A 14,330-nucleotide genomic window follows, 5' to 3' on the forward strand; every position below is an offset into this window, starting at 1 on the left:
CTAGTCTAAGAATATTTCATCGGGGCGACAACACATGCTTCGGGGGTACCTCAGCAATATAAGTCAAATAAGGCAACCATGAGGGGGATGGAGTACAGCGAATGAACACCCGAGTTCATTAACACCTATAGGTGGCGAACCTACTAATGTTTCCACAAGACTGTCTAGAATAGCCAGTGGTCGTCATCTAAACTCCGCTAGATGACTCAATCAAACAACAACGAGGCCTCTCATCTGTTTATTACACACCAACTATCTACCCATGTTCTACCCAACATATTAGTAGATAAAAATATACATTTTTATACATAGTTTAAAAACCTGTATAGCATGCTTTAATCAACACATAATCCACATAACAGATGAGGCACACACACACATAGCACATATCTCATAGAGAATAAATCATATCCATGAGATAGAGGAGAGTGAATACATATTAACACATATAAACAACAATATACTATACACATAGCACGTATTTTATAGAAAATACTTAATATTTATGTGTTAGAAGAAGGTAACTACACGCTCACACTTATAAACAACAATATACTTAATACACTCGGACCAAACTTGTATTATTATCGTGTTTATGAAAGTTAGTATACACTCACTTGATCAGAAGATGATCGGACAGCACTACGACTTGCAGAAGTAGTAATCCTCAGCAGATCTGAAAGATCTTCACAAAAATCGAACTTCTCGCGGACAGAGCTTCGGCTCGGGAACCGCACTTCTCGGGATCTTCGGGATCTCGGGACTTGCCTCGGGACTCGGGAATATTACCGGGGCTTCGGGATGGCTTCGGGGGTTTACGCGCAGAGCTTCAGCACAAAAACGAGAGGAAATTAGCAAATGAACCCGGAACCCTCGCATCCTATTTATAGGAGGCTGGAAGCCTCAATTACGTGGGGCGTACAGCAGTACGCGGGGCGTACTGCTCCAAGTTCGTAAGCGCATGCGTCATCCGAAGCCACTTGCTGCGATGTCGACACCTTCGGAGTACGCGGGGCGTACTCGAGTACACGGCGCGTACCTCGGATCAGATCGATGACTCGCCTTCGGATAATGCTTCCGAATTTTGATTTAAATTTAAATACAAAATGATTAATAAACTTCGGAAATTCATAACTTCTTCATACGAACTCCGTTTTCGACGTTCTTTATATCCACGGAAAGGTGAGACTACGCTCTACGACTTTCGTTTAGACTCCGTCGGTTAATTTTGACTTTATTTTTATTATTTATTTTTAATAGGCCGCGACAGACAAACTTCGTTATAAATTCATAACTTCTTCGTTTGACGTCCGTTCTCGCCTAACTTTTTATCGCTTCGATACCAACAACGAGACCTTCGACCCTCGTTTAGATTGCTTCGGCTAAAAACCGCTCGATCTCAAATCGAGTATTTCAGGCTGCATACCGCTAAGCCGAAACTTCGATAAATCATAACTTCCTCATACGAAGTCAGATTTGGGCGCTCTATATATATTCGGAAACCTCGTTTCAACTACTACAACATAAATCAAAGTTATTAAGTTTATTTTACACTTAAATTTTGACGCTTATTTTTATTCTTAATTAATCAAACCACATAATTAAGCAATTAAGCACAAAACACAAAATACTCAAATAATACAATCTTATTACTTCAAAATGGGTTACAAAGGTTAACCTAGACTATTACATTGCTAAAAGTGGCAAGCCCGGAAACACAGGCGTTACACATCGACTATACAGTTCCGCAGTTGCGACACATGGAAAGTGTCGTGAATCTGCCCCAACTCTGCTGGCAAATCCAAACGATAGGCTACCCTGCCTACCCCTCGCGATCACTCGGAATGGACCAATATATCGGGGCCCCAACTTGCCCCTCTTCCTGAATCGAATCACTCCTTTCCAAGAAGAGACCTTCAGGAGCACAAGGTCGCCGACCTGAAACTCAAGCTCGGACCGGCGTCTGTCTGCATAACTCTTCTGACGACTCTGAGCGGTCAACAACCTCTGTCTGACCTGCTCGATCTGCTCTGTCGTCTGAAGCACGATCTCTGTACTGCCCATCACATGTTGTCCGACCTCTCCCAAGCAAATGGGGTTCCGGCACCTCCTCCCATACAACAGCTCAAAGGGCGGCATACCAATGCTCGAATGATGGCTGTTGTTGTAGGAAAACTCTGCCAAGGGCAAGTACGTATCCCAACTTCCCCCGAAATCCGACACACATGCCCGAAGCATGTCCTCGAGCGTCTGAATCGTCCGCTCACTCTGTCCGTCTGTCTGGGGGTGATATGCGATACTAAAATGCAGTCTAGTACCCAACTCCTCGTGAAACTTCTTCCAGAATCTGGAAGTGAAACGCACATCACGGTCTAAAACAATCGAGATCGGCACTCCAAGTCGTGACACCACTTCCCTCACATACACCTCTGCCAATTTCTCTGCTGAAGAACTCTCGCTGATAGCAAGAAAGTGAGCGCTCTTCGTCAACCTGTCCACAATCACCCAAATTGCATCAACTCCCCTGGCAATCCTTGGCAATTTGGTAATAAAATCCATGGTGATCTGTTCCCACTTCCATTCGGGAACCTCCAACGGCTGCAACTTACCATGCGGTCTCTGGTGCTCGGCCTTAACCCTACGGCAGGTCAAGCATCTCTCAACAAACCACGCAACATCCCTCTTCATACAGGGCCACCAATACTCTCTCCTCAGGTCCAAATACATCTTAGTGGCCCCAGGATGGATCGAAAATTTCGACCGATGAGCCTCTTCCATCAAAATGGTACGTGCCCCTCCCACATACGGTACCCATATACGCCCCTGAAAGGTCATAAGCCCCCGACTATCGGTAACGAACTCCGATACCAACCCAACAACTCACTCTCTCTTCTGGTTCTCCGATCTCACGGCCTCAGCCTGTGCTCCACGAATGGTGTCCAACACCGGAGCCATCACGGTCAATCGCAAACATACACCTCGCAATGGGGCGCTTTCCGCCCTGCGACTCAGGGCGTCGACTACCTCATTAGCCTTGCCCGGATGGTATAGAATCTCACAATCATAATCCTTGACCACATCCAACCACCTCCTCTGCCGCATGTTTAGGTTGGGCTGATCCATCAAATACTTCAGGCTCTTATGGTCCGTGTATATCGTACACCGAACCCCATAAAGGTAGTGACGCCAAATCTTGAGGGCGAACACCACTGCCCCCAACTCTAGGTCATGGGTGGGATACCTCGTCTCATAAGGTTTCAGTTGCCTCGATGCGTATGCTATCACATGCCCTCTCTGCATCAGCACCGCTCCCAACCCCAAGATCGATGCATCACATTATACCACAAAGTCCTCCATCCCCTCTGGGAGGGCTAACACCGGGGCTTCGCATAACCTTTGGCGAAGCGTCTCAAAGGAGGCCTACTGCTCGGGGCCCCATGAAAAAGCGACACCCTTCGGGGTCAACCTGGTGAGTGGCACTGCGATTTTATAGAAATCCTTGATAAATCTCCGATAATAACCTTCCAACCCTAGGAAACTCCTGATCTCGGAGGGTGACCTCGGCACCTCCCAACTCATCATCGCCTCAACTTTGGCCAAGTCGACCAATATCCCTTTTTGGTTAACGAGATGACCCAGGAACTGGACCTCTCGCAACCAGAAATCACACTTTGAGAATTTGGCATAAAGCCTCTACGTTCTCAGAATTCCGAGGATCTCCCTCAAATGCTCCTCATGCTGCTCTCTAGATCTCAAATATACCAAAATATCGTCGATAAATACAATCACTGACCGATCCAGCATCGGCCTGCACACTCGGGTCATGAGATCCATGAACACTGCCGGGGCATTGGTGAGCCTGAAAGGCATCACCACAAACTCATAATGCCCATAACGCGTCCTGAACGCTGTCTTCTGGACGTCCTCATCTCGCACCCTCACCTGATGATATCCAGACCTCAAATCGATCTTGGAGAACCAAGATGCTCCCTATAACTGATCGAACAAATCGTCGATCCTCGGCAACGGGTAACGGTTCTTGACCGTCAGCTTGTTCAACTCCCGGTAATCAATGCACATCTGGTGTGAACCATCCTTCTTCTTGACAAATAGGATAGGCGCTCCCCACGGCGAGCTGCTCGGCCGAATAAACCCCTTCCCCAGCAGCTCCTGAAGCTGCGAGGATAACTCTTGCATCTCTGGAGGTGCAAGGCGATAAGGCACTTTAGCGATAGACGCAGCCCCCCAGAACCAAATCGATACTGAACTCCACTTGCCTCACGGGAGGCACACCCGGCAACTCCTCTGGAAATACATCTGGGAACTCACGCACTATCGGAACCTCCTCAACTGACCTCGGTCTCTCGGAATCCACCCGCGTATCCATCACATACACCACAAAACCCTTACAGCCCTACTGCAGACACTGCCTCACCCTAGCGGCCGAACAAAATGCTGATCCAGAACGTGTACCCTCGCCGTACACCATAAGAACTCCCCCACTAGGGTCTCGTATGGTCACCAGCTGTCGCTCACAGTCGATAACCGCACCGAATCTGCTCAACCAGTCCATGCCCACAATGACACAGACATCACCCATCACAATAGGAACCAAATCAATCGGGAACTCAACATCGAAAATCTCGAACACGCACCCCCGGAGAACCTCCGTGGCATATATCACCCTATCGTCAGCTATGGAAACTCTCAGAGGCCGACTCAATGCCTCACGACTAACACTGATATGCTGACTAAAAGCCAAAGATACAAAAGACCGACTCGCACCCGAGTCAAATAACACCAAGGCAGGTACAGAATTCACAAGGAAAGTACCTATGCATAACATAATATAAGCATAATATCTCTACATCAAAATAAATACACGAAAGAATACATACCAGCCACAACATCGGGTGCTGCGCGGACCTCCTCCGCGGTCAACTGAAAGGCTCTCCCTCGTGCCCTCGGCGCCTCGACCTTCACTGGCCGACTCTCGGTAGCTCTGATGGCGGCAGGGGCAGATCCCTGAGGTGCTCCCTGAGATGATCCTCGCAATTGCGGACATTCTGCCTTCCGGTGTTCGGTCTGGTTGCAGTGGAAACACACCGCAAACCCCTTGGGGCAGTCCTTGGCCATATGCCCCTCCTTGACAGACTTGTAGCAAGATCCCGCTCTACAGACTCCATCATGACCCTTGCCGCACTTCCCACAAGTGCGGCCCTTCTGGCTCCTTGATTTGGGATCAGCGGGCTTGGCCCGCTTGACTGCCAGCTAAGACTGCGCTGGTCGCTGATCCCTCCCTTGAGACTCCGCCTCCTCCCTGGCCTGAGTCTCTAGCTCAATCTCCCTCTTCCGGGCATTTGCCTGAAGCTCGGAAAATGTCCGGTACGAGGAGTTCGCCACGAACTCCCGAATGTCTTGCCTCAAGATACTCAAATATCGGCTCATACGTGCCTGCTCAGTGGACACGTGCTCAGGGCAGAACATCGCCCTCTCGTGGAACATCCTGGTAATCAGCGTAACAGACTCAGTACCCTGCTTGAGGGTCAGAAACTCCTGGGCCAAACGCTCCCTCTCCACCTGGGGAAAGTACTCATCTCGGAACATGGCAGTGAACCTCTCCCAGGTCACTGCCGCAAGCTCAGCAGGCGTAAAGTGCGTCGTCACAAACTTCCACCAGTCCTTCGCTCCCAAGCGAAGCTGGTTCAGCGCGAACGTACTCTTAAATGCTCATGAGATGAGCAAGTGAAGAAACACCCCTCTATGTCAGAAATCCATCTCATAGCCGCCACCGGGTGGGTCCCATCAAACTCCGGCGGCTTTGTGTTGCTGAACTCTCGGAACAGCAACGCATCACCACCCTGCGGCCTCACGGCAACAATAGTTGTGGTGGCCGTTGCGACAGCAGCCTCAGAAAGAGCAGCATAACGCTCGTCGAAGGTCTCAATCAACGTGGTCTTAATAGACCCGAACATCTCTGGTATCTCTGCCCTGATGGCCGCAGCCACCTCCTCATGGATGATCCGGCGGATCTCCTCATCACTGGCCCCACTGCTCTCAGGCATAAGACGTGTCCTCACCATGATCTACCTCTGAAATACAACATACGATAAATTAGAATCCATTCGAGCATACTCACACTCGACAACTCATTCCTCCTTGATCCTTGGTATTCCAAAGATTCCTACTTGGGTTGTACACCACCCCGGTGCTTTCAGTAGTATGGGCCCAATACTACTGTCCGCATCGTAGCAAAATACACCCCAAGTCCTCCTCTTCGGATCCCAAATTCCAAGTACTCTATCATGCATAATCCACTCTCTAACTGATCTCTCATAAGCCCCTCGCTGCTACCTACTCACTCTTAAGCACCTCATAGCAGCTCACCTCTCCCTAAGCTAAGGCATCACAAATCAGGCCACTCTAGTCCTAATAAGAGTACCTAGCCTACTCTAGCATGAGAATACATCATATCAATATCAATATCACGTAACATGAGGGTATTTTGGGAAATCACCGTTCGGGCGCGGACTGATCGTACACACAACTCTGCTCTACGTTTTTCCAAAAATCTTTTACTCTTTTTGAAAATACTTCTCAAATCCCCAGTTTGAGTTCAAATACTCCCGAAGGTGTACTCGAATCCCTCAAACCAAGGCTCTGATACCAACTTGTAACACCGTAAATTCCAAAACAATTTTTTTTTTTGCATTTTATAAAAACACAAATCATTTAACATTCATAAAATCATTAATATTTGAAACTCAACCCATGCTACATAAAAATCCCAAGATCTGATAACATAAAAATCTCGTGTGTGTGTACTGATCAAGCCGGCGCCTTCCCACGGTCATCACTAGTACCTGAAACAAATAACACCAACACTGTAAGCACAAAGCTTAGTGAGTTCCCCAAAATACCACACATAACACATATTAGCCACTCGAGGCTATAACTCTGTGGGTCCGTAGACCCTACTCTGTGAACCCTCTGGTTCTAATCTCTGTGAACCTTCCGGTTCCAACTCTATAAACATGCACATCATAAATCACATAGAAATAATGTAGTACAACACATAACATACATATAGCATACAAATACTCTGTCACATAACTCTGATTACCTACTCAAGGTAAAGTATAATGAGAGGACTCACCTCGCGTATCTCGATAACTCGCAAATCCCGGAAATCACTCGCGCTTGATCCCCCGAGCTATAATCCTCCTATAACACAATACATCTCTAATTAACACTTTCACAACTAAGGTTGACTACCCCTATCAAGTCAACACTGGTCAACGGTCAACTTTAACCGGACTCGGCGAGTGCACTATAGCGACTCGGCGAGTCTATACGCATCTGATTCCCTGGGATCCTCTCTCGACATGTCAAGTATTTTCCTAACTCGACGAGTTCCACCTGGCATGAGTTGCGGGGCCACCACGACTCAACTTGCCGAGTCTCAAGAACAACTCGGCGAGTTCCAGCTTGACTCAGTCCACTTGTCAACCCTCTCTGACTCTCCCTGACTCACTGAGTCAACCCCTTAACTCGGCAAGACCACTCGCTGAGTGGTCATGGACAATCTTCATGCTACTCGTCGAGTCTGTTCTTCAGAATCGGCGAGTCTATGCCATGCATAAACTCAAACTCACTCCTGAGGTCAGATCCGTTCCACTAACTCATAGATCCAGTCCTTCCAAGCACATACATCAAGTAAAGTTACTATCTTGGTGCTCATGCAAAGGTTCAAAGGCCTTATTTGATGATATGGTCTCTAGAATGATATTCTAAGCTCATGGCCTCCATTAACACTCATAAAGCTTGAGGGAAAAGGGTCTCTGGACCTCTTTGGGCCCAGATCTAAAGCACCAACACGCGAGGAGGCCAATTACTCCATGGATCATTCCACAAAGAAACCCTAACTCTAAGATTTACACCAAGGACTGAGAAAGGAACGAATGGTTACCTCAAATGAAGTCTTTGAGTTCAAGAATCACTGGATTAGCACCTTCATTGGTCTCCTCTTGCCTTGATCCTCTTCTATATGCAAAAACACCCACAAATAGTCAAGGATCTTCCTCTTCTCTCTCACAACACGCTCAAAGACTCTTTAGGGTTCTCTCTGGGGTTGGTGGCCGCAAATGACGGCCATAAGCCCCTTTAAATAGGTCTCATACCCTGGAAATTAGGGTTTCATTAAACAGCGTGGACTCGCCGAGTCCAGACGCGAACCCGTGCCCAAGCCGCGATCATACTCGGCGAGTTTGAGCTCCAACTCGCCGAGTCTCCTCACAAATCACAAAAAATATAAGAATAAATAATACCTGAGAATCCGGGCTGTTACATTTACATTCTCAAATTGACTATGAAATAACAAAATGTTGCGTGATTTTGACTTTTACATTCTCAATTTTGATTGAAACTGGCTACTAAAGGTAGATGGCCTAAAAAGACAGGTCACAAAGAAGTTTGTTCCCTTAAAAGGCATGAAAATAACATAAGAGGCTGAATTGGCAAATGTGGAATATATTGTAGGGCTACACTGTCATTTTCCCTTTCTTAAAAAACTAATATACTTTTTATTAATTTTACAAAAAAAATATTTTCTATGTTGTATATTATGTAAAATCCCATTCTTCGTTATCCAATTAATTGTTGTATTTTTACTTTTTAGAAGTTTAGTTGGTTTTTTTTCCAAACCGGATCAATTTTGGTCAACAAAAGTCAAAATCAAATTAAGTTAAAACCGAATTGATTTCGAACCAGTTTCCAAGAAAAAAATTCAAGCCCATGGGAACCGTTAGGATCGTTTGAAAACGGTTGGGTGAAACCAGTTGAAAAAAACCTATTTTTCATTAGTTCTTTATATTTTGCCTGTTGCTTTCAATGTTGTAATTTAACGTTTCATATTTCATTAGAAACCGCTTTTTATTGTATACTCTTCAAACCAATATAAACCGTCGAATCTATTTAAACTAGACTGATTGCAACTAAACCGATTCTTAAATCGTATCAGATCAATTTAAAATCCAATTTGGGACCATAAACCGGTTTTCGGGATATTGATATTTGGCAACTCTAATTTTAATGATGAGCATAAGGCTGGATAGAGTGATGCCATACTCCCTTATTTTGCCACACTGTCACATAAACGACACATCACCAAATTGTGGTTCCTTGCCACACCCAAGGAGTGGTGCAACACTTTCTTGTAACAATTTAATTTAAATTAGAACTTTAAATTTCTTAAAAAAACATAACATTTCATTAATTAAAAATTAAAATCCATACATTCCAGTACTTAAAAAAATAACATGACATTTAAAAAAAAAAACTTAAAAACTTAGAAAAAAAACCTAAACATGAAACGATTAAAAACTTAAAAAAAATAGAAACTAAAAATTTTACACCTATTTATTAGCATAATGTTTTTTTTGAGATCGACTTTCATTGCCAAAGCAATTTCAAGTTCCTACCCGGTCATATGCGATGAGTTCATCGTTAGAATTTTGTAGTCGCCATCCCTTTGTTTCCGAAGCTCTATTTCAGAAGCAAATTGCAAAATCATGTCCATTCTATCTTTTATACCTTTCATATCGGTCTCCATTTGTTTCAACTCATCCGAATCTAACGTTTTGTCTTTGCCTTTGTTTTTTCCTTTGTCCCTTCCCGTTGGTCGGGTAGGTGGTGAAACTGGAATGAGACCATCTTCGTTGAGGTCGAATCGAACACGAGCATTGGATGTAGTGTGGTCGGATTCGGATGTTCTGTTACGTTTTCAACCACTGTCGATATGCTCGCTAGATGTTTTGCTGTTTTGCCATTTCTTGTTATCTTTCACAAGATTCCAAACTTCAAGAAACTTGAAAGCCTTCACGTTTTCTTTTTGATACACTTTTAGCGTTTTCTGCAAAATCACATCATCACTTTCTTCGCTTCTCAATTGACGTTTCATGTTGGTATACAAATCATTAAACAACATGATTTCCTTATTCATCTTCCCCCATTTCAAGTACACTTGATGTTTTGAACGATAGACTCCACGGTTCATTCCTTTGTGGAACCTATGTAAAAACCGAATCCAAAAACGATCATTGTTTTTGGTATGTTCCAGTTGTCGCATCTTTTGAAATATCGGTCCATGATTGTGCCAACACTAACACTTATAGGGATTCCCATCCTTTAGCCGCCGCCTTCTATTTTCTTTTACTTGTTGCTCGAGGGGGTTGAGTTTCTTGAACGAATTCTGGTACAGAATCAGAAATGACCGTTCGTGGTTGTGATTGTATTTGTTGATCAAACTCAGGTTGAGACAAAAAAACTCAATTAGATTAAAATATGGATCGGTTTGTGGTTGTGTTTGTGGTAGTGGTTGTGTTGGTCGTTGTGGTTATGAGATTTGTTGTGGATAATACAAAAACATACCGTCATAGTGATAATACAGATGCGAATAAATCAGTTGATCATATGTCTTGGGGTTATGGTGTTTCTAGTGGTGATTTTCGATAGTAGACTTTTTATAAGAAGACATGTTGAGAGGATTTGAGAAAAAAGATGGTAAAATGTTAAGAAATGTGAATGAGGTTTTTGTAAAAAATGATATGTACATATAGGGTTATTTAAAAAAAAAAAACTGAATTTGAAAAAGAATCGTTGAAACGGTCAAAAAGTCTGGACCGATCAAAACGCACGGCCAAAAGGTGCCATACTGCGGCCTGAACCGCACCCAGACCGTACCCAAGAGTGTGGTGTTCAGCTGCCACGGTGGCGAAACCGCAATCCTAACCGCACCGTTCTCCCATGCCTAACTTGAAATTTTAATATTGTTTATTAGTGGCGGGTTATTCGCAGTAGCAGGGCCCAGAACAAATGGGCCGGACGTCAAGGTCTCGGTGTATCCGCATTTGTATGGATCGTCGGCCGAAGATTCCATCTAGTCGTCATCGGATCTCGCTCTCCACCGCTTTTGGAAACTTCGTGTTGAATCAGACGACTAGCGGCACTCTCGACGAACCAAAACCCTATCCGTCCGCCTGAGTGATGAGCAACGGCGGCGAGTGTAGATACGTGATCGGTCAAAATGCTTACATCAAGCTGGTTCTTCATGCCTTGAAGCACAAAACCTCCGCCGTTAACGGCGTCCTCCTCGGCCGTCTTTCCGGCGATATAGTGGAAATCACCGACTCAGTCCCTCTCTTCCACTCTTCTCAGATCGGGCTTCTGCCTCCCCTAGAGATCGCCTTAATTATGGTTTGCCTCAATTCTCCCCTTTCTGAGTTAGCTCTTCTCGATTTTAGGTTTTATGTTCATCTTTTGAATGCTTGTATTCGTTTATTGAATTGTGTAATAGATAGAGGAGTATTACAGTTCACAGGGGCTGAGTATAGTCGGTTATTTCCACGCCAACGAACGATTCGATGATCTAGAGCTCGGTACTGTTGCTAAGAACATTGCCGATCACGTTCATCGTTATTTCCCCCAAGCCGTGGTACTTTTGGTACGTGTTCTTGATCACTAAGTTTGCACTGTAACAAGTTGATTTCTCCCGTAACCTAGACACGCAACACTACACAAGTGTAACTGCATCACATTACATTTGAATTGCTCCATCCATTTCTTCCGAACTTAAAATCCGTTATTTCTAAGTTGGAAATTGATATTGATTTTTATGTTGTGAATACTTTTGGTAAGTGTAACAAAATCTTTATGATTTTTGAATTTAAAAAGTATCACCCAAGTTTGGTGTTAAAACTGTATATATGTTGATCACTTGATCTACTTTCATCTATTAACATTTCTATTTGTAGATTTGTAATGGTTTTGAAAAAAATCTGTTTAGCTGAATCAGATGATGTGGAAAGAGTCGCTTGGGTTTAAACTTTTAATTATATGATTTGTCTGGAATAGTTATGAATTAATCGTTTTCAAATATTGTTTGTTGTTATTGATTGCAGCTCGATAACAAAAAGCTTGGATCTTTGAGAAACAAGAAGGACAAGTCTCCTGCAGTGCAGGTATGATGAGCCTGAAACAATATCTGAATTGATGGCCAATTATAAGAAACTGAAAGATAAATTCAAATTTAACCTACTTTGTCTAGTTAGTAATCTTCTTTCTTGGATTGATACCCAGTATAACTGACTTTGGTTATAGTGTATCGTATAAAAGTGGCCTCACTCAGTCAAAACATTTACCTTTACATAGATAATACTGGTTAAATAATCCTGTTTCTTCAAGTGTTTAAACTACCACAGATACTATTACTACCTGCCTATCCTATGGCAACATGCTAATTTATTTAGTTTATGGTATAAGTGTTTTGCTACGAGTGAGGGCAAAAATGTAGGAGACTGAAATATGCTAAAATGTTTATAACATGGATTCTTCAATTTCCCCCTGAATGGCGTGGTCTTGAGTAGGCTGTGGGTCCATGAGGGTTTGAATGTGGTTTTAGATTTTCATCCTCTAATACTAATATTATTACATTATAGGCTATTAGTATAATAGCATGGTCATGGAACAAGCTACACATGTATTCCTTGCATGCAGTGCAGCAGTTGTCCAGAGCAACTTTAAGATCCAACAAGATTAGATAACAAATCATTGATCCAGTCGCTAGGTGGTTTCCTTGTCTTTATGTTTGTTTATCTGGGTGAGGGTTTTTTGGCACATTGAATGTAGCAGCAGGGAGCAGCTATGCCATCATGTATCATGTATATAAATTATTGATTTTCACTTGAAGATTCTTTCGTGTGTCCTGTCTTTGTCCTTGGTATTGTCTGTTCTGTTGCCTTTTTTGTGATCCCTTTGGTCAAGTCAAGTAAGGACAGGAAATGTGGATCCATCCATATTTGCATTAATTTACTACTGATAAATTGATAATCCCTATTATTAGGCTATTAATAATGCCATTAAGGATCACTTTGCAGTGTCTTGTTAAAATTAATATCTGCAGGACTCTCTCTCTGTTTAATATTATGTTTTATGTGATGGTGATGGCAGGTTTATGCACGAGATTCCTCCTCCTCCAGGAGTTGGAAGCAGGTTGAGTCAGATCGCATGACCACCAAGGAGCCATCTGCCAACATCGTCCTTTTGGATTTCATTTCATCCCAGAAATGGAATGATATCATAGACTTCGATGACCACCTTGATGACATAACCAAGTAAGCCCCAATGCCCAATGCCCCATCCATATTCATCTTTCAATCAATATGTAAAATTAATCTTTGCTTCTTTTTTTTTTTTTTTGGCAGGGATTGGCTCAACTCTCAACTCTTCAATTAGGATTCCAATTCTTTCTTTTTTGCTTTTCCCATCTCACCTGTAACCTTAACATGTGTGTTCATTTTTGGTTTATCGACTTTGTTTTTGACTTGATTGAGAATTAGCTTTTCTGTAGTTGGAGTTGGTTTGAACAGAATCAGAAACTGCATTACGTCTTTCTTAAACATGAAATATTTGACTTTGAAAAAAGTTAGACCATTAATCACTTTTTTATATTCTATTTCTTCTTCCCCTACACTTGCTTGTAATATATTGCTTACCTTTATATATATATATATATATATATATATATATATATATATATATATATATATATATATATATATATATATATATATATATATATATATATATATATATATATATATAGGAGGGTTCAATTAAGAAAAAAAAAAGGTTGAGAATGGGGGGAATCATTCTCAGCCACTCATTTATTTTTGCCGCAAAAGCCTCCGTCGTACCAGCAGAAATTGAAAAAGAATAGATATGTGTTTTCGAAGAAAACATGTTTCCTTAAACTATGCTAATAATTACCTTAATATATACAAAAATATAGTTTTTTCGTTTTTTTTTTTAATTTTTAAGAAGCTATTTTTATCGAAAAATGATTTTAAATATACCAAAATTCATGATTTTTTATTCTCTACAAATAGACATTTATATTGATATAGTTTTTAGATAAAATAAAAAATTTATTTTTTTTTATATTTTCAGCTATTGTTATTCATAAGTGAATAAAAATGAATCAGGTTTTTACTACAGTACATTCGTTATTCAGTTATGAATAAAAACTATGATTAATTTTTTTTTTACAATTTAAGTATCATTCATATATGAATATAGCATATAATAAACATAGTATATTCATATTTAAATATTAGACGATGCATTCACTTATGAATATTACATAGTATATTCACTTGTGAATATTAGATGGTATATTCACTTATGAATATTAGATAATATTTTCATATCTGAATATTACATAGTATTACATGGTATATCACATGTGAATATTACATAATATATTCATTTGTGAA

General features: G+C 42.1%; 1 protein-coding gene across 1 annotated transcript; it reads left to right on the forward strand.

The window, feature by feature from the left end:
* Positions 1-10,923: 10,923 nt before the first annotated feature.
* Positions 10,924-13,510, forward strand: LOC111895010 (ER membrane protein complex subunit 8/9 homolog). Its single transcript, XM_023891094.3, has 5 exons — positions 10,924-11,253; positions 11,354-11,500; positions 11,958-12,017; positions 13,006-13,169; positions 13,260-13,510. The coding sequence occupies exons 1-5, from the start codon at positions 11,044-11,046 to the stop codon at positions 13,288-13,290; spliced, it is 612 nt and encodes a 203-aa protein (XP_023746862.1). The 5' UTR covers positions 10,924-11,043; the 3' UTR covers positions 13,291-13,510.
* The last annotated feature ends 820 nt before the right edge of the window (positions 13,511-14,330 follow it).

This window comes from Lactuca sativa, chromosome 5 (genome assembly GCF_002870075.4).
Source record: "Lactuca sativa cultivar Salinas chromosome 5, Lsat_Salinas_v11, whole genome shotgun sequence".
Lineage (NCBI taxonomy): Eukaryota > Viridiplantae > Streptophyta > Magnoliopsida > Asterales > Asteraceae > Lactuca > Lactuca sativa.